Consider the following 20,188-nt stretch of genomic DNA (forward strand, 5'->3'; position numbering starts at 1 on the left):
TCCTGGTGAGCTAGGGGAGCCCTGGCAAATTCTCCTTTAGGAGAATGGTGTCTTTAACCATTTGTGCATTGTGCTTCAAGCCACCTGCTTCTTTTCTTTTCCTTTTTGCCCTGGGCTCTGTCCTCTTGGCTTGTCTGCTCATGCCGTGATTCGCTCTCGAACTTCCTCCTCAAGGCCTCCCCCTCCCGACGCCAGCTCTGCAGAGCACATCTGTCCACACTCAGGTACTAGTACCTCTAGCGACAGACGGAGTGGACATGCAGGGCGAGTTTGAAGAACCCCCGGTCAGTAGGAGGAGAGACAAGGCATTTGCAAGGTGGTCCCGGTAATCCGGTCTCTTTCTTGCTACACCAGTTTGATTTGGACTGACTTTCACTTATAACTGAAAAGGCCCTGGGACCACTCAGAAATGCGAGAATTTCTCTTCCAGAAGCCAGAGCTGCCACGACCACTCTCCCAAACGGACAGCGCCAGTGGGACCCTCGGATGCCTTCACCCAGACGGCTGCCCAGGGGGCTCCCCAGCCTCCTTGTTGGGAACACGGGGCAAGGAGTTTCTGCCTGAGGAAGGGACCAGGGCAAAAGCTCAGACAAAGGAGACATGCTGCTGCCCGGCCAGCCAGCCCCAGCGTGGCCGCAGTCCGGGAAGGAGACTTCTAAAGAGGCCCACATCTGGCAGTGGCGCACGCGTCTTTGGGGTAAATTGTGAGAGCTGCTTTCTAGCCATGGGGCCAGTTAGGCCACATAACTGTGCGAAGTGGGGCTGGTGTAAAACAATAGGGAGTGGTGCGGACTGTGGCAAATACAAAATCCTGTCTAAGCGACACGAACTCTCCCGCTGTTCTCATTCGATTGGGCCCAGTGTGCCCAGATTTTTCTGGGTTTTCAAGACATAAATCCAGATTTTTATGGGAAGTCCTGACTTTTAAAATATTGGCAATTAATTCTTTTTCGTTCTTTTCAGCACGAGGACCAAATAAAACGTATCAGTGAGGCCAGTCCAGTCTACCAGCCTTCACTCTGCGACTCGGCTTCAGCACTTCACTTGCAGGAGGAAAAGGGGGACAGTCTGGGTCCCACGCTTGAAGGACCCGGCTGTCCTACGGCTCCCAAAGCAAACCTTCCTTACCAGCCATCCACCCCCGCCTTCTGCAGCTCAGAAATCCCGAAAGACAGGGAGCCCATGAAGTCATTCCGGCTGGTCAGATCCCAGTCCCAAATCTCCACGGACAGCCTCCGGTCTTTGTCCGATTCCTTCAGCTGGCTGCAGGGAGAAAGACAGGGAGGTCAGTGCCCGCGACAGTGATCTCGCCAGCAGGTGAAACGTGCCAGAGGACAAGGCCCGAAGGCGGGAGTTTTTAAAGATTACAAGCTGTTACAAGAAATCTATTCCCTTTCCATCCCGGGCCGCTCCAGGAGGAAGCGCTTTCTCTGACAGCCTGTGGCTCAGGAGAGGCGACTCCTGCTACCTCCCTACGTCCTATCGGGGCTATGGTGTGCTGGAAATCTTGTCACAGAGTCGCTGTGGGAAATAGGGTGTCGATTATGTCATTGCGTGGGTGTCAGCACACATGTGGGTCACAGGGCGAGGCTGGGGAAAGGCTGGAGAGAGGCTCCCAGGTGCTGGTCTGGGGGGAAATGCATATTCGGGGCATCTCCTTGGCTAAGGCTGCGATGGGCCCCTAGATGGGCTTTGAGAGGAAAGAGGGGACGAGGCTATGCTCAAGGAATCATGCTTGGAGCCCGCAGCCTCTAAGTCACTCTCAAAGGCTGGCGCTCGCCCTGTGCTTGCTGCGGGGCTCGGGGCACATTCTCTAAGCCCCGTGGGTAAAATGGGTTGAAATGGCCAATGGAGCCAGACCACTCAACACAGTGCTTGTCACACATAGTATGTGCTCAATAAGCACCGGCGACACCCCTACCCCTGCTGGCCCAGGCGTGTCGAAAGCGACCCCCGGTTCTCGGAGCAGCGGCCCGGGAAGACCCTCCATGGAAGCTGGCAGGAGCGCCCAGCGGGTGCAGGCCCAGCATTTTCCATAAGCTCAGCCCCGGAGAGGTTAGCACCACACCCTATGGTTTTTCGGAGACCCTGAGCTTCCCACAGCTTGCCTTCACCTAGCAACACATCACACTATTTTCTATGCCACCCACTCCCCCACACCACAGACATTCTCAACTCTATTAAAAAAATGGGCTCGATGTTTACTTGGCTTGCAATGCAAAAATGCAGATGGAAGGGGAGGAAAAGGAGGAAGGAAAGAGTGGGAGAGGAAATGGGGGAGGGAAGGAGGGAGGGAGAGAAGGAGGGAGAGAAGGAGGGAGGGAGGGAGAGAGAGGGAGGAAGGGGGAGGGAGGAAGGGAGGGGGAGGGAGGAGGGAAGAAGGGAGGAGGGAGGGAGGGAGAGAGGGAGGAAGGGAGGGAGGGAGGGAGGGAGGGAGGGAGGGAAGAAAACAGCTGGGAGAGGAACTCCCCATCTCCGGTGGCCCACCCCCCATGCTGGGCTGCAATAAATAATTTCAACTTACAATCTGAATGTCTCGTTCCACTCGGGGTTGAGGGAGCACTTGATGGTTTTGGTCTTCTGTTTGCTCTCACTTTTTGGGTCAGGAATGAGTTTCAGTTTCACATAGGGATCTGACAAGCCATTGGGGTCCATGGGGACAAGGTTTTTAGCATCTCTTACTGAAAAGAGAGAAAGCACGTTCAGCATGAATAACGCCCAGAACGTTTAAGCTCCAATGGGCAATCGCTGTAGAGCCTGTGGGAGGGCTCTTGGCACCACACTCACTTAATGGCAATTTTATTTTATTAACCTCAATAGCTAAGATGGGATAGGGGGAGAACGGTGAGTGACTACTTAGTGGGGATGTGGTTTCCTTTACAGGCGATAAAAATTTCTTGGATCTAGACAGAGATGATGGCTATGTGCACACTATGAATGTACTAACTGCCATTTTTTTCTGTTATGTGAATTTTACTCAATTCAAAAAGAAAGAGCTAGAAGAGAAACAGATGTTCACTAAACACCCATCATCCATGCAGCACGGAACCCAGAACCCAAACAGCCCATAGAGAAGACTGGAAAAATAGTGGCTCCACCCTCAGTCAAGAGCACTGCATAAAAAGGCTATAAGCCAGCCTGGAGAAGGGAAGAAAGCAGAGAGCAGGCCGTGTAGGTGCTGGCCACGTTACGGTGGGATACAACGTCGGGCTGGAGAAACAGGAAGTAGTTCGTTAGTAGCCAAGGGAAGGAGATGAGAAAATGGAAGTTGTGTAGATCTTGTGAGTTGTACAGATCTTAAGGATACAGTGCCAACCATCTCACTTGTGAAAAAAAAATCCAAAGTAATATTTTGGGTTGAATTAAGCTACATATTAGAAGGCTAATATCTAATGACTCCTAGCAAGAATGCAAAGATGGTTCAATCTTAGAAAATCTATTGTTAAAATAGTCATCATATTTACAGGGCAAAGGGGAAAACCACCAGATCGCTGCAGTTAGCTAGAACTAGCTGATTTCATTCACGGAATAAAGGCTGTCTGAAATAATAACCCACAGTTCATGATAAATGCAATCCCTTAAACTAGGAATGAGACAGATATCCATGACCACTGCCATGATTCAACATTGTTTATAATTGTCCCAAAAGTGTGATAAAACACTGGAAACAGAACTTTGCATAGCAGGGGATACAGCACCCTGTTACTTCCGGCATCCTCTGCTTCCACCCATCAGTTACCTCCCCACTGGAGCTTGTCATCCCAGAAACGACACCACTTTCTCAATTCAATCTCAGTACCCCCAAATCTTACATCTCATTCCTGCACCGGGAGCAAGCGTGTTTCCTTTGATTCAGTTAAGTTCCATAGCAAGTCCCTACTATGTGTAGGCATTCTGCTAGGAACAGGAGACAAAAGGGACAACACAAGATGCTGATCCTGTCCCCAAGAAAGACATAAAACCAAATTTATGCAACATGTAGTTGATTTCTAATGACACAGTAGCCAGGTTGTACAGTGTTGTGGATACAGGGCTGCAAGATGTCGGAGTCTGCATCTTCCCTATCATTACTTCACATTCCTGAACTCAGTTTCTTGACTGATAAATGGAGGTAATGCATAACTCATTGGCTGTTAGGAGAGTACAGTCAGATAGAGAATATACATGTTTGGCACAGAATCTGGGGCCTAGGGAATAGTCAATAAATGCTAGCTTTATTACTGTTATTTCATTACTAGAAGCCAAGTACACAAAATTCATGCACTGGGGGGGGGGGGGGGGGGGGAGGGGGGGAAGGTCCCTCAGCCCAGATTGTGAGAGGGTGCAGGCCAGGCCAAGGGACCCCACCAGTGCACGAGTGCACGATCTGGGCTGGGGAGGGCGCAGGAGGTTGGCCAGCCAGGGAGGGACCGCGGGAGGGCTCCAGGGCATGTCTGGCCCACCTGGCTCAGTCCCGATCGCCCGGACCCCAGCAGCAAACTAACCTACTAGTCGGAGCGTCTGTCCCCTGGTGGTCAGTGCAGGTCATAGTGACAGGTCAACGGGTCAACTGTGTGCCCCCTGTTGGCCAGTGCACATCATAGTAAGCGGTTGAGCAGCCTTAGCATATCATTAGCATATTATGCTTTGATTGGTTGAATGGCCGACCGGACACTTAGCATATTAGGCTTTTATTGTATAGGATTATTTTATCATTATTACTCACTGCCCTCCTTTACTATGTGTTCATTTTTATTATGGAGATTTAACCATTTCTGAATGAACTGGTATCAAGCAGTGGTCTCTTCCTGAGAATAGTACATCTGACCTTCACACCTGACCCCCTCCGGGAGCGCCTTTCAAACCCCAGCATGCAGCGGGTCTCTCAGGCTGGGCGGCAGAACCCCGCGCCCCACCCTCAGACAGGCTCTGACTCAGTGAGTCTGGAGTGACCTGCTCACCTGCTTTTCTAACAGTGCCCAGGTGAGCGCATGCACAGAGCACACAGTAGGTAAAGTATAGACCTGGTACAACTCCTTAGGGTGCCCGTGCGGCCTCCCCGTAGAGCAACCGGTGGCCACAGCATGCTTAACACCTGCAATACCTGACTGTTTAGTCAGGGCCACTGACCTCTTTTCCCTGAGATTGTCACATAAAAAATGACAACAGCCAACACAACAATAGCCAGCCGGTGTGAAAGAATCCAAATTATACCTATTTTTTGTCAGATCGGCAAAAGCTATTTAATACATTTTGGTGTACTGCCGAATTTTAGTAACTAGTTTATACGCCATGAGATAAGAAGGTTGAGAATCGCTGCCATAGAACACAAATATCTCTTGGGCCTTCCAAGAGGACTAGCCCATGCCAGCGGCTGGGCTGGGCGCTCAGGGGGACTCATCCACCACATCGTCAGCTGCACCGACACAGGGCTAGGGAGCCCTGACGTGCCAGGAAGCTGGCTGACTGGCCACACCTATGCAAGTGGACACAGCTCATCTTCTTCTCTCTGCCAGGGCCAGGGCCAGGGCCAGGGCCAGGGCCGCACCCTTCCCTGAGCGGAACTGACACGGCACCGTCAGAGGAGAGCACGTGTCCCTCGGAGGGTGGGGATCTCACAGCCGCCCCAGAGCGTGCTCTGCCCAGCAAAAGCACTGCATTCTCAAGCCAGTCTCACAACTAGTGGTGTGCAGTGACCTGCCCTCAGCGACTACTTCCCGTGATCAAGGCTGACTCCACCCTCTCCCAACCCTTAAGGCTCTTTTCCTCCACTTCCTCGGGTCCGTCCTCTGCCAGGGCCAACAGTTTCTGTGGGAGGAATGGAGCGGAGCTGGTTCTGGGACTGACACTAGGGCGCTCACATCTCCAGGAGCCGTGGCCCCTCACAGCTGCATCATGAGTGGCTGACAGCAGTTACGGGCCTGACCCGCCTAAAGCTGTTCAAAGTCAAATTCTTTTCCCAGCAGCGAGAGAGCCGCCGTGTGTGGAGGGAGCCACTCTCGAGCCCACGCGTGGCCACGGACTTTGAGTTTCCTTGAGAAATGCTTCTTTTCTATCTGGTTAAAATCCAGCAGATGGTACAGCGTGCTCCCCCCGCACAGTTCACTGCACCGCTGGCCGTGAGTGGGTGTGAGCTCACCGATTCACAGGAATGCTTAATCTGAGGGAGAGGTAAAGCAGCCTGGTTTGGGGGTTGTGAGCAAAAGAGACCAAATTTAGCCTTATCTCTCACACTCTGAATTTATTACAAAGAGAATGAATCCTTTTATTAATGGTGTATTCATCTTTTTAAAAATTCAGTATGCACCTGTCCTGCCCTGGCCAGTTTGGCTCAGTGGATAGAGTGTCAGCCTGCAGACTGAAGGGTCGCAGGTTTGCACGTAGCTCAGTTGCAGGCTCAATCCTGGCCCTGGTCAGGGCGAGTGCGGGAGGCAACGAATCAATGTGCCTTTCATATCAATGTTTCTCTCTCTGTCTTCCCTCTCCCTTCCACTCTCTCTAAAAACTCCATGGGGAAAAATATCCTTGGGTGAAGATTAACAAAAAAACAAACAAAAAGAGGAATCCATTGTCCTGGCCTTGAGGGACCCCATCCTGTTTCCCAAAGACTGTAGAGCAAGGGGTCTGCAAAGAGACGCTTAAACACTCAGGGTCTGCATCACTGAGCGCTGGTGAGCCACGCATGGACACGGGACACCCGCAGCACATCCCTAGCATCCAAACAGGGGTGGAGGGAGAGAGGGTGACCAGGTGAAAAATCTCATAGCCACCCTTCTCTTTTCGCTACCCTGCCCTGCCCTTCCTCTATTCCAGTGACCCCGGCCTTCGGTTAACCCCAAGGGGAGCCCCCTGCCCTGCCACACCTTCTTAAACTGCAAGCTTCTTTAGCCCTCCTCTCACCAACCATTCCTGATTCCTGTTAGCTTATTACTTCTTCTACCACAGGTTCTCTGATGCCGTGGCAGTGAGCACTGCTCCATCAGTCTCCTTCCAGCCCCCTTTACTGACCTTCCCCTAGGACCTCAGCTTATTTCTAATGACAACACAAGAACGCCCGGGGTCTCCGGCAGCCCACACTGGGCACGTGGTGGCCACAGGCCCCTAGGACAGCCGGCTCCCTGTCCTGCTGGCGTGGCACAGCCTGCACACATGGGCCTATCCATGTGGAGACAGACCTCCCGCTGGGAAGTCGCAGTGCCATTCTCACAGAACGCCTGTCGAACCACGGCAACTGAAAGGATGGTGAAGAGCTGGTACCCGGGAATCAGGGGCCACATGCTAACCTGACAAGCAGCTCAGGGGAGGCCTGCATGGCCGTCCTGCAGACTCAGACCTAAAGTGACCACAAAGGACGGTCTGAAATTAAACCTGAACTAAAAGCAGTGATGGTGGGCAGTTACGTCCTTGGCCGGTTCACTGACCAGGTCACCCTTTACCTTCACTGGGCCTATGGTCCTTTTGCATCTATTATAACACCCTTGAAATGTCTGGGTAACTTGTAACTTCCCGTTTTCTGGACCTTGGGGCACAACCTAATGTGCTGGGCGCCAGGACAGAGACCACAAATTCCTTCATTATCATGTTAATTGTTGCTGCACCCACCTAAGTATGTGTCCATCATTTTGCCTTTTATCCAATCCCAGGGGTTTCCCTGCTTTGCTTCCTCCCGCCTCGCTAGTCTACCACCAATGGATTTCATGTAACCCACCTCCCTCCCTCCTTTGACTGCAATGTGTAAATATAGATGTAACCCGCCCTTCTCCAGAGTATTGTCTCAATTTGTTGAGGTTCTGCTTCCCGGCATATGTGGACAGTTTGGCTCAAATAAACTCACAAAAATTCTTTACAGGTTTCCATGGTTCTTTACGTTAACATCACTAACGTGCTCTTAGAACATCTGTAATCCTCCGTGGCCCTGCCTCCAAAATGCGATAAAACCACACCCAGCTCAGAGGCCGCTGGCTGACCACACAGCGGCCTGTCCAGGACAACAGCCTCCGTCTGCACCTGCGGTCCTTTCGCTCTCAGGAGCCCCAGTTTGGACGATAAGTTGTATGGTCACCCTAATTCTAGGGGCTAACGTAGAATGTGAAGCACATGGCAGAGGCTTAACAATGCCGGCTTCCCTTCCCCTTTGAGCCTTTGGATGCCGTTATGTAACTGTCAAGCTACGTCCCAGGGCTAAAGGAGTGCCCTCCAATGGGGCTCTGCTACAGATGCAGAGGGCAGGGCAGCATGGGAACGACAGACGACCTGCAGCCACACGTGAAGTCCACCCTTCTCGTGCCGGCCCCTCTCGGCTGCAGTCCAGCCCGCTGGTGTCCCACCCGCCCAGCACTTCCTCTGAACAGCCAATCACCCTGTACTCTCCAACTACAGCTGGCATTCAGTATTATTTTATACTAGAGGCCCCGATGCATGAAATTCGTGCAAGAGTAGGCCTTCCTTCCTCCGGCTGCCGGAACTGGCTCCCCTTGCAGCCCTGGCTTCATCCGGTCTAATGAGCATATTACACTTTTATTATTATAGATTAGTTTCCGGTGGATGGCATAGTGGTTAGACATTGATCCGCTTTACCAAGTGTTCCCCTCGATTTCCCCACCTGGCACCAGGCGGAGGTATTACAGTATTCGTGACTGCACCCCCACGCTGTGCTTTACACGTCAGACCACTTTGCAACCGCCGCTTTGTACCTCCGAATCCCTTCACACTTTTTATCCAACCTCCCAGCCCCCTCCAATCTGCCAACCATCAGTTTGCCCTCTGTACCTACTACAGTCAAACCTTGTTTCTCAACCGGCTCCCATCTCGAACAATTCAGTTCTCCACCAAGTTGTTCACAGAAAAAAATGTCTCAGTTTTCTAACCAAACTCGGGTTTCCTGACAACCCTTTCAGGCTGACACCTCAGCATGACAAAAAGCGTCTCAGGCAACAAACAAAGGAGAGAACGCCTTTGCTGCTGGGAAAATCAACAATTAGCACAATTTTAAAGCATGGAGAGGCCGTCAAGAGTGCTGAGCGTGTGCAGGAAGCAATGATCACAGGAAGCTGAGGACGTAGAAAACCTGTTGTTGATTTGCATAAAGAGCAGTGAGCCAGGACCGCATCCGAGGCAGCGATGGGTGAAAAGAGAAGATGCGCATGCTGACCTGAGAGACAGCCTGGCAGGAGTGTAGGAGTGGTTCCTGCAAGGCTAGTGGTGGATGGTGTCATGCGTTTAGGAAAAGAAGTGCTTATTTATAGATTAAATGGATTAATTCAATTCACATTATTCCTAATAGGAAAAACGATTCAGGTTTTCAAGCAAACCGCTTCTCGAACAGCCTTCTGGAACGAATTAACTTCGAGAACCAAGGTTTCCCTGTAGTGTGTTTCTATTTTGTTTCTTCATTTTGTTTTTTAGATTCGACATCCAAGTGACATCATATGGTATTTGTCTTTCTGTGTCTGACGTTTCACTTAGCATAATATCCTCTAGGTCCACCCATGTGTCACAATGGCAAGATTTTACTCTTTTTTTAGAGTTGTGTTAATTCCATTGTATACGTGTACCACCTCCTCTTTATCCACTCATCTACTGATGGGCACTCAGGTTGCTTCCGTATCTTGGCTATTGTAAACAGTGCTGCGATGCATATAGGAGTGCATGTATCTTTTTGGATTTCTTTGAATCAACACCCAAAAGTGAAATTTCTGGGCCACATGGTCGTCCCATTTTAACCGATGGAGGAACTTCCACACTGCTTTCCACGGCGGCTGCACCAACCTGCAATCCCATCAACAGTGCCCGAGAACTCCCTTTCTCCACATCCTCGCCAGCACTTGTACACAACCCAATAATATCCTACCCTTTTATTTCCTTGCTCCCTTTATACCACTTTTTTTTTTACCACATCAACTCCCCCACCCCCTCCCCACCCTTTCCCTCTGGGCCATGGGCACACTGCTGTGGCATCACTTCTTTCCTGTCCTGCCCGTATGAAAAGCCCTCCACTCTCTTCTGGCCAGAGGCCTGGACGCCTTTACCCTCCGGCCTGTTCCACAGCACACTCTGCACACTGCTGGGCCTCAGGGATGTCTGACTCGGAGAGTGCACTGAGACTCCCTGATGGCCTCCAACACAGCTCGGCTCCCCGCCCAGCCTGCAGCCTCTTGGGTCCCTAGTCAACCCCTCCCATTCACTAAGAAGCAATGTCAAGAGCTCATCGTTTTAAGCTCCCACCCGAGTCCATCTCGTTCATATTACATGCGTGTGTCGTGAATTTCTACCTCTATGATGTTTTCAGCAGAAAATGTGAGCTGGGGCATATGGGGGAGAATTTAAGGAGGTTGCTTTGCAAACTAATATATCACCGGTTTTGTGGATTCTAGAAAAAAAGGTGCTCATCCTATTGAGGGGTTCAAGCTTCAAGGTAGAGATAGTTGGTATTCCCTTCAATTATATTACTTAACGTATCTATATCCATATTTTTACCAATCTTCTCTGTTAAAGATGGACAAAACATATTTAAAACCCTCTCGTTACGGTATTTCCAGAAATTTCTCCTTTCATCTCCAGTTGTTTTTGTTTTGTGTATTTTGACCCCGTGTTGTTTGAGGTTCACGCCTGCATGTTAGTCTTAGATTTTACCTTTCATCATCTTTGATACAGTTTACTTGTCTCGAACTGTCCTTGTGAGCAGGCCTTTTCCATGCGCCTGGTCTCCTCTCCGCAATGCCTGACACCGCGTGTCTGGCCTCTGCATCTAGCAGTTCTCACGACCGTGTTCATTTCTTTGTTCCCTTTCCCCTGCCATCACTCCTTGAGCTTGCTTCCATACCACTGGCTACACTTTCTGTAGGAGGCATTCCCCTATTGGGTGTTTCTGTGCATTTTAATTTATTTTATTGTTTTAAATTACTTCTTAGTATCATAACATATCCTTCTTGCTTATGCCTTCCTCTTGTCCAACTCCTTTTTCATCTCCTTTACTGCCTTATCCTCCTGCCCCCGGCTCTCTCAATCTCTCTCTGTCTCTGTCTCCCCCTCCCCCTCTCTCACTTTCCTTCTCCCTGTCTTTCGTCACTCCTTTTCATTGGTGCGTAGTATTCCACTGTGTGGACGCACCAGCTTGTGCACCCATTTCCCTGCTGAAGGGCCTTTGACTGGTTTCCAGTTCTGGTGATAGAGCTGCCATACATTCCATTTCTCTAGAGTAAATTCCTAGGAACGGAATCACTGAGTTACATGCTAAGTGTATGTTTAACTTGATAGGAAACTTGTTTCCAGAGTGGCTGCACCCCCTTGCCTTCCCACCGCCCTGCGCCTTGCCAGCACACGGTGTAACAGCGTTCACTGCCATCATGTTTTAGCCATTTGGCAGGTGTGCAGTGGCGTCTCATTGCGGCTTTAACCTGATCTCTAAGGATGCTGGATATTCTCATGGATGCAGCTGCCATCCTTGCACTGCCCTTGGGGATGTTTGCCAAGCTTTCGGCCCATGTTTTTGGTGGGATTATTTTCATACTAATGGGTCTGAGAGTTCTTTAGTCTGGACACAGTCCTTTGTCAGCATGCGATTTGCAAATATTCTCCTGCAGTTTGTAACTTGACTTTTCATTTTGTAGCAGTGTCTTTTGCAGAGCAAAAGTTTTTAGTTTTTATTTTAATGAAGTTGAATTTATTGTTTTCTTCCTTTTATGAGTCATGTTTTCAGCGTCAGATCTAAGAATTCTTTGGTTCCAGGTCATAAACTTGCTCGCCTATGTTTCCTAAAATTGTATACATTCACAGTTTACATTTCGATCTCTGATCCATTTTGAGTTACTTCTTGTATAGGAAATGAGGTGGGGATGGAGGTTTATTTTGTAGGATGTCCAACCGCTCCCATATCATTTGTTAACAGATTGTCCTTTATCAATGTCATTGTTTTTAAAAAGCCATATATTTGTATGAGTATATATCTGAACTCTATTCCATTTCATTCATTTTTTGAATCAACCCCTTTGCCAAAACCTCATTGCTTCATTACTGAAGCTTTATACAGTAAGTCTTATGATCGAGTACTTGTGATGCCTCCAAATTTATTCTTCATCTTAAAAAATGTTTTGGCCCTTCTAGTTTCTTTGTCTTTCCATATAAATTTTAGATTCACTTTGTCCATATCAACCAAGAATTCTGCTGAGATTTTGATTAGAATTTCATTAAGTCTATGGATCAATCTGTAAGAATTAGCATCTTTACTATGTTGAGTCTTCCCATCCATGAATATGTCTTTCCATTCTTTAGATATTCTTTGATATCTTTAAATGTTTTGTAATATTCAGCATACAAACCCTAGACATATTTTTTAGCTTTACATTTAAATATTTCAAATTTTTAGAGTTAATGTAAATGGCGTTTTTTAAAATTTTGGTTTCTAATTGTTAATATATCAAAATAAAATTGATTTTTTTGTGAGTTGACCTTATATCCTGCAATCTATCTAAAGTCACTTATTAGTTCTAGAAGGGTTGTTTGTTTGTTTTTTGTAGATTCTTATGAATTTTATACATAGACAACAATGTTTCCTGTATATACAATGAGTTTGATTTCCCTATCCAATCTGTATTTCCCAATCTTTTATTTCTTTTTATTGTCATTGTACTGGCTCAGTAAGCTGGTATGATATTGAATAGAGTAGATATCCGTGTCCTGCCCCATAGCTTAGGAAGAAAGCATGCAGCCTTCCACTACTAAGCATGTTAGTTTTGTCTATTTTGGTTTTTTTTGTTTTGTTTTGTTTTTTGGGTAGATGTCCTTTATCAGGTCAAGGATGGTCCCTTGTAATTTTAGTATGCTGGGAATGTTCATTAAATTTTGTAAAATGTCTTTTCTGCATCAATTCATATGTTCCTGTGGTTTTTCTTTCTTTAAATTATTAACATGGTGATTACACTGATGGTTTTTTGATTATTGAGCCAGCTTTGCATTCCCCAGGAGAAAACTCATTTAGTTGCAGTGTATTGTTCTTTCTACATATTTCTGGATTTGATTTGCTAGGATATTGTTGAAAATTTTTACATTTACTTTCTTACGGGACATTTATCTATAGTTCTATTGTTTTTGTCTGGTTTTGGTACCAGGTTAATGCTAACCTCATCAATAAGTTAGAAAGTGTTCCTTCTATTTTTCAAGCATCAGTGTTATTTCCTCTTTAAATGTTTGGTAGAATTCCACAAGATAAATTTTATTTCAAGCATTTCTTTATCTGGCTCCCACAAATTTTGATACGCTCTAATTTCATTGGTTCAAGATATTTTCTAATTTTCCTGGAGACTTCCTCTTTGGACCATGGACTATTTAGAAGATAGTTTTAATTTTCACATTTTCCAGAGGGCTCTGCTGCCACGATTTTAACTTCTACCTCGATACTCTTTACTAGGCCTTAGAACATGGCACACAGCTCTCCACCGACAGCTTGTACTGGATGTCCAATAAGTGTGACCCTCTAAACAAATCCCTGCACAGTCTTAGAAAATGCCTTATTAATATTATTCATTATAAAACTACGTCAAAGGAGAAAAGCTATATATTATCTTTTAAAAATGACAAAAATGCAAGTGACAAAATTCGATAATCATTCTTACTTTTAACTCTTAGAAAAAGAGGAATGGGTGGGTGCTTTTCGTGGCTTAGGAACTTATCCGAGGCCTTCCTCAGGCTTACTGGTAACACTCGAGCCTTTCAGGTTCCATTAAGGCCACCATCAAATTAAGAAAGCCCTCCATCACCATGGAACCGAACACTGTCAGGACGTATCAGCCAATGCAATTACAGAAAAGCGCTGAGAGGCGGAGGTGTTGGAAAGAGGAGATGAGATGAGCTAATGTTGTGTGACCTGTTCCCTAAAGAGATTCCTCAAATGGTTCTGGCGGGTGACCGACATGCTCTTCCCAGTTTGCAGCCCTGGGAAATGCTTCCCATGTTTAACTCCCAGTCATACAGTGGGACTTCAGAAGAAGGAGAAGTTAAATACATAGTCTCAGTTGAGCATGAATTCCTTTTTTAATTAGAAAAATAAATGTTCCTGTAAATCTGAGAGAAAGGACCCATGGCATCCACTGGTTACTGGAAGGCCAGTCTTGTGCACATCGTCCCAAACAAACTGGAACTGGATACAACATGCATGTCCCCAAGACCCAGTGCCCTGACTCCCCGTCCCGAGTCTGTCTGTCACCGCACACACCATGCAGCTGCTGTGCTCTGTGACCGGGGAAGTCGGGGCTCCAGAGTCCACTATACCCCGCTGCCTGCCACCTCTTCTCCAGTCCCCTGGTCACTCGGTCCTGCAAACGCTCACTGTGACTCTAGCCACCCTCAACCCCGGAGGTCCAGAGGCTGCTCTGCTCCACGGGGGATCCGAGCTCATCTCCCTCTGACATCTCACAAACCCAGCCTCTCAGCTCCACAGCAGGACGGCAGTGTCCCCGCTGCGTTCCCAGGGGCCGTGGGGCAGCGTGCCAGGCTGGAGGCATGCAGAGAAAGAGCTCTTCGGACCAACTTGGAAAACAGGCGTAAACTGCGCATGAACACCTGTTCCCCGCGGGCCGGGGTCTCTCCCTGTGCCCCGGACAGAAGGTTTGGGAGTAAGACACCCAACACGCCAGCGGCATTCTTATTTGGAAACCACCTCCTGCCTCAGGCTGAGAGGAAACCAGAAAGACAAGGCGATGGCTTCTTCGCCGCACTCAGCACAGGACCATGCAGCCCCCACGCCCGGCCCACACCTGCCCGGCCCACACCTGCCAGCCCACACCTGCCAGCCCCCAAGCCCGGCTCACACCTGCCAGCCCACATCTGCCAGCCCACACCTGCCCAGCCCACACCTGCCCGGCCCACACCTGCCAGCCCACACCTGCCCGGCCCACACCTGCCCGGCCCACACCTGCCAGCCCCCAGGCCCGGCCCACACCTGCCCGGCCCACACCTGCCAGCCCACACCTGCCAGCCCCACACCTGCCAGCCCCACACCTGCCGGGCCCACACCTGCCCGGCCCACACCTGCCCGGCCCACACCTGCCGGCCCACGCCTGCTGGCCCACACCTGCCAACCCCACACCTGCCGGCCCACACCTGCCAGCCCCACACCTGCCAGCCCCACACCTGCCGACCCACACCTGCCAGCCCCACACCTGCCAGCCCCACACCTGCCAGCCTACACCTGCCGGCCTACACCTGCCAGCCCACACCTGCCAGCCCCACACCTGCCTCGCCCACGCCTGCCAACCCACACCTGCCCGGCCCACACCTGCTGGCCCATGCCTGCCGGCCCACACCTGCCAGCCCACACCTGCCAGCCCACACCTGCCAGCCCCACACCTGCCAGCCCACACCTGCCAACCCCACACCTGCCCGGCCCACACCTGCCGGCCCACACCTGCCAGCCCACACCTGCCAGCCCATTCCTGCCCGGCCCACACCTGCCAGCCCCACACCTGCCAGCCCACACCTGCCAGCCCACTCTTGCCAACCTCACACCTGCTGGCCCACACCTGCCAGCCCACTCCTGCCAACCCCACACCTGCTTGCCCACACCTGCCAGCCCACTCCTGCCCGGCCCACACCTGAGCCCACTCCAGGCCCCCACGTGCCCGGCCCACACCTGCGCCCACTCCAGGCCCCCACGTGCCCGCCCCACACCTGCGCCCACTCCAGGCCCCCACGTGCCCGCCCCACACCTGCACCCGCGCCAGGCCCCCACGTGCGTGGAGCAAAAGCAGCAGCAGCCCCACGTGGGCGCTCTAGGCCTCGGTGCTGGCTGCCAACCCTGCTTTGGGCGCTGTCTCACAATGTGATTATTTTTAAAGATGAGGCATCAACACGAACATGGGGCCCAGGGAGCTGCAGAATCGCTCCTGGCAGCTTAATGTGGACGTTCAATCAGAGCTGTCGGTCGCGGCTCGGCAGCTCCGCGCAGCCCAAGCAGCTGGGCCAGAAGCGCCACCATCGGCTCTGTAAGTGATGGGTTTAATTTCCCAGGCTGCGGACAGGGCCTCCCAGCTCCAGGAAGGCGCTGGCCTGCCTTCTCCAGAGAAACGTACATGTTTTCTCGCTGCTTCGATGGGCTCCCTGCTTTGACCACCTCACTGAATCAGGGAATGCTGCGGGTCTGACAGCCACATTCTCACGTCATGGCCCCCAGGCACTCAGAACAAAAGGCTGTCATTTGAAGATGAGTTTTCTGTTTCTTCTACTGTCATTCCATTCCAGAAAACAAAAGAAGGAAACATCTGTTAGGAGGAGTCCCAAAAGAGGAATATCCCCCTTAGGCACTGTCAGACCTGCGCAGGGGCATGGAGCATGAGGCGGACAGGGTTCCTGCCAACCTTCCTGCCAACTGTCCATTTATGGACCGGAGGAGGAAGGGAGGGGGGAGGGTGGGAGGGAAAGTGGGTGGGTGGGCAGATGGATGAATGGATGGACAATTAAAGCCACGGGTGTGTTTTTTCCTTGTTTTCTTATTTGGGTTTTTTAAATATATTTTTTATAGTTGATAGTATTACAGATGCCTCCCATATTCCCCCCCCTCCACTCCCTCCTCCTCCCAGCCCCCACCCCCACCCCAGGTCTTCTCCACCCTATAGCCCATGTCCATGGGCTACGCACGCAAGTCCTTTGGTTGATCTCTTCTGACTCCCCAACCCCACATGGAGGTCGGGTCTTATTTTGTTGGTCTATTCATTTTGTTTGCTAGATTCCACAAAGTGAGATCATGTGATATTTTTCTTTCTCAGTTTAAAGTCACGGGTTTTAACAAGCCTGGAGGAATCTATCATCCTTCCCACTTATCAATTATCATAATAGTCTCCTTTTCCCTCACTCTTCACCACTGCACACTCATACTCACACACTCGCATACACAGACACACATAGACACACACTCACAGACACACTCACACACACAGACACCCAGAGACACATACACTCACTCATACACTCACACACACACAGACACACACATACACACACAGACACTCACACACACAGACACACACATACACACACAGACACTCACACACACAGACACACATAGACACACACACTCACAGACACACATACACAGACACACAGAGACACACACACTCACTCATACACACACACACACACACACAGACACACACACACACAGACACACATAGACACACACACTCACAGACACACATACACAGACACACAGAGACACACACACTCACTCATACACTCACACACACACACACACAGACACACACACACAGAGACACACACACACAGACACACACAGAGACACACACACAGACACACACATACACACACAGACACTCACACACACAGACACACACAGACACACACAGACACTCACACACACAGACACACATAGACACACACACACTCACAGACACACACACACAGACACACAGAGACACACACACTCACTCATACACTCACACACACACACACACAGACACTCACACACACAGAGACACACACATACACACACACACAGACACACACACACACAGACACACACAGAGACACACACAGACACACACACAGACACTCACACACACAGGCACACAGACACTCACACACACACAGACACACACAGACACACACACAGACACTCACAGACACTCACACACACAGACACACACAGACACACACAGACACACACACAGACACACGCTATATTTAAAACATTTCCAAATGGCATCACCCGGTCCCAGTGAAGAGCACGATGGCACCCTCCCCACGGAACGGGCCTTGGCCCTGGAGAAGCTCAGTGGCTAGCTCAGTGGCCGGGCTTGGGAAGGCCAGAGAGGACCGGGAGCAGCAGGGACGGTGGGCAGCCCCTCAGGCGGTCCCAGCTACTCGCCAGCGGGTACAGAACACTGCTGGCGTGTTCCGGAAGACGTCCTAACCGCACTCAGACGCTCAGGCCAGCCCCAGGGCCGCCTGTGACTGGGATGCACAGCTGGGGCAGAGCTTCACTGCTTCTGCTCCACCCCACGCCTCTGCCTGCAGCTCCAAGCGCTGCTCAGGTGGGCATCGGGGACCCTGCCTGCGGGCGGCGCTGCGCCTGCCCACTGAGAATGCTCCTCCCGCAGTTCGGGCCAGGGGCTGGCTTTGGCGGCTGGGTAACAGATTGAGGTTTTAGGTCATGATTTGAGATCACGGAATTCTGTCACTTGTACCCAGAGGCCTTCCCCTACCCCACAGCTTGCCCCAGGGCAAGTCGTCAAGGCATAACCAAGGGACAAAGATGCAGATCCTTGGCTTTCCGGTTCTGGAAGCTTGCTCCACCCTCCTCCCCAACGGCCTCTGGGAAAAGCAGAGGCCGACAGAGGCCTCGCTAGCCGTCCCGCTAGTGACAATGTCTGTGTGCGCACAGAAGCCCTGCACGTGTGGCTAGAGTGTCTGAAAGGCGGCCACAGTGTCGGAAGAACTGTTACTCAGCTTATGCACCTTCATGAGTTTAAGTATCAACAGCCACGTGTGGCTAGAGGCTGCCACTCTGCACAGCACAGCCTGGACGGCTGTGTCGGCCGCCGATGGACCCGCTACCGCACCTCCCTCCTGCCAGGCCCGCCTGAGCTGCAGACAAATTAATCTTCTCAAAGCGAAGATCTTATCATGTCAGTCCTGAGCTCAAAAAGTCCGGTGACTCAGCACTGCCTACCGAATTTAAGTCCCTGTTCTTTCTGTTCTTTTTTTAGGAAGCAAAAAACGATTTATTCCAAAATGTGATAGAACTACAGATTAAATAATAATAGCTAGGGACACATGAGCTCTCACGATGAGCCGAGCACTGTCCTACGTGCTATCCGCGTTGTTGTCTCACGTTATCCTCACGAAAGGCTCATGGCGTGAACAGTACTGTTCTCCCCATGTTACTGTGTGGAAACGGAGGGCTGAGGGGCTTAAGGGGCTTGTCCACGGTCACGCCGTTGCTAACAGCAAAGCTGGCATCTGAGTTCGGGTTCCCCGGCTCTGAAGATGGACCCTTGACCGTGACGTGACCCTGCCTCTGAGACGGTGGGCACAGGTTTCCCTCCGAGGGCGCTGCCCTCTCATCTATAACTACAGCCACACGCTCTATGCAGCGTCTGTCTTACACACGCCACTGCTCTCTGGTAGTGAGATGTCTGGGTTCCTTCAGGGAGAGAGCACAGAACAGCATCCTTCCCTCTAGCACATCGTGGGGGCGGGGGGAGGGGAGCATGATGGGGGACATATTGAGCTTTAGACTTAGACATTGAAAACACGGCAAAAATGGCCCTGGCTGGTGCAGCACAGTGGTCAGAGCATCAGCCTGCACACCAAGGGTCACAGGTTCGCCTCCCAGTCAAGGGCATGTACCTGGGTTGCAGGTTTGATCCCTGGCCCCGGTCAGGGCACATGGGGGAGGCAACAAATGTATATGCCTCTCTTACTTCGATGTTTCTCTCTCTCTCCCCCCTCCCCCTTCCCTCCCTCTCTTGTACTCTTTCTAAAAATCAATGGAAAAAATATCTTCGGGTGGGTGAGGATTAACAAACAAAAAATGGTAAAAATGTTTAAGGCAGGTGGGATGCAAACGGATGAGCAATGGGAGGTGGTATTTGGATTAGCAAAGGCTCTTAAATCTAGAACTCGCATCCTACCCGCCACCACAGGGCTGGAGGCTGTGCAGCCAGCAGCCGTACCCACTGGAACGGGCGCGCTGGGCCCGGAGGCGATCCCAGCTCCCGCTGCTGCGACGTGAACCCCTTCATTGCTCAGCACAGCAGGGGTCCTGGCGAGGGGCTGAGGAGCCGAGGACGCAGAGGGCACTGGGGGCACCGATTATTTTCTGACTGGTCTCCCCTCCCACCCCTCCCCTTGCTGAGACAAGCAACCGGAAACACGTGGACGGGAGAGTCAGTCTACAAACGGGAGTCAACTATACACGTGGACAGACAACCAACTTCCGCTGGCCCTTGGGGAGTGAGGGATGAGAGGCACTGACACCCCGGGCAGTCGAAAATCCACATATAACTTAGGACCCCCAAAACCTTAACCGCAGCCACCCCTCAGCACGGATGAGTACTGAGAATAAAGAACAGCATATCCCAGGGCTCAGTGAGGGGCCAACCGAGCTGACAGTCCCCACAGGGAGCGGCGGAGGGAATGACGGTGGGAGAGATAGACTATGGCAGCACAGGGTGAGCGTGATCACACACAGTGGGCT

At 50.8% G+C, this 20,188-nt stretch overlaps 1 protein-coding gene across 2 annotated transcripts in view; it reads right to left on the minus strand.

Moving 5' to 3' along the window:
* The window catches only part of PRKCB (protein kinase C beta), a 291,692-nt gene that overhangs the window by 78,990 nt on the left and 192,514 nt on the right, over positions 1 to 20,188 (minus strand). For both annotated transcript variants that reach the window (XM_081089650.1, XM_081089649.1), the window contains exons 6-7: positions 2,525 to 2,681; positions 1,129 to 1,263 (exon numbers count right to left, since the gene is read on the minus strand). In XM_081089650.1, coding sequence (XP_080945776.1) covers positions 1,129 to 1,263; positions 2,525 to 2,681 — 292 coding nt within the window. The remainder of the gene's footprint in view (positions 1 to 1,128; positions 1,264 to 2,524; positions 2,682 to 20,188) is intronic.

Source organism: Myotis nattereri (genome assembly GCF_964212035.1).
Source record: "Myotis nattereri genome assembly, chromosome: 4".
Classification (NCBI taxonomy): Eukaryota; Metazoa; Chordata; class Mammalia; order Chiroptera; family Vespertilionidae; genus Myotis; species Myotis nattereri.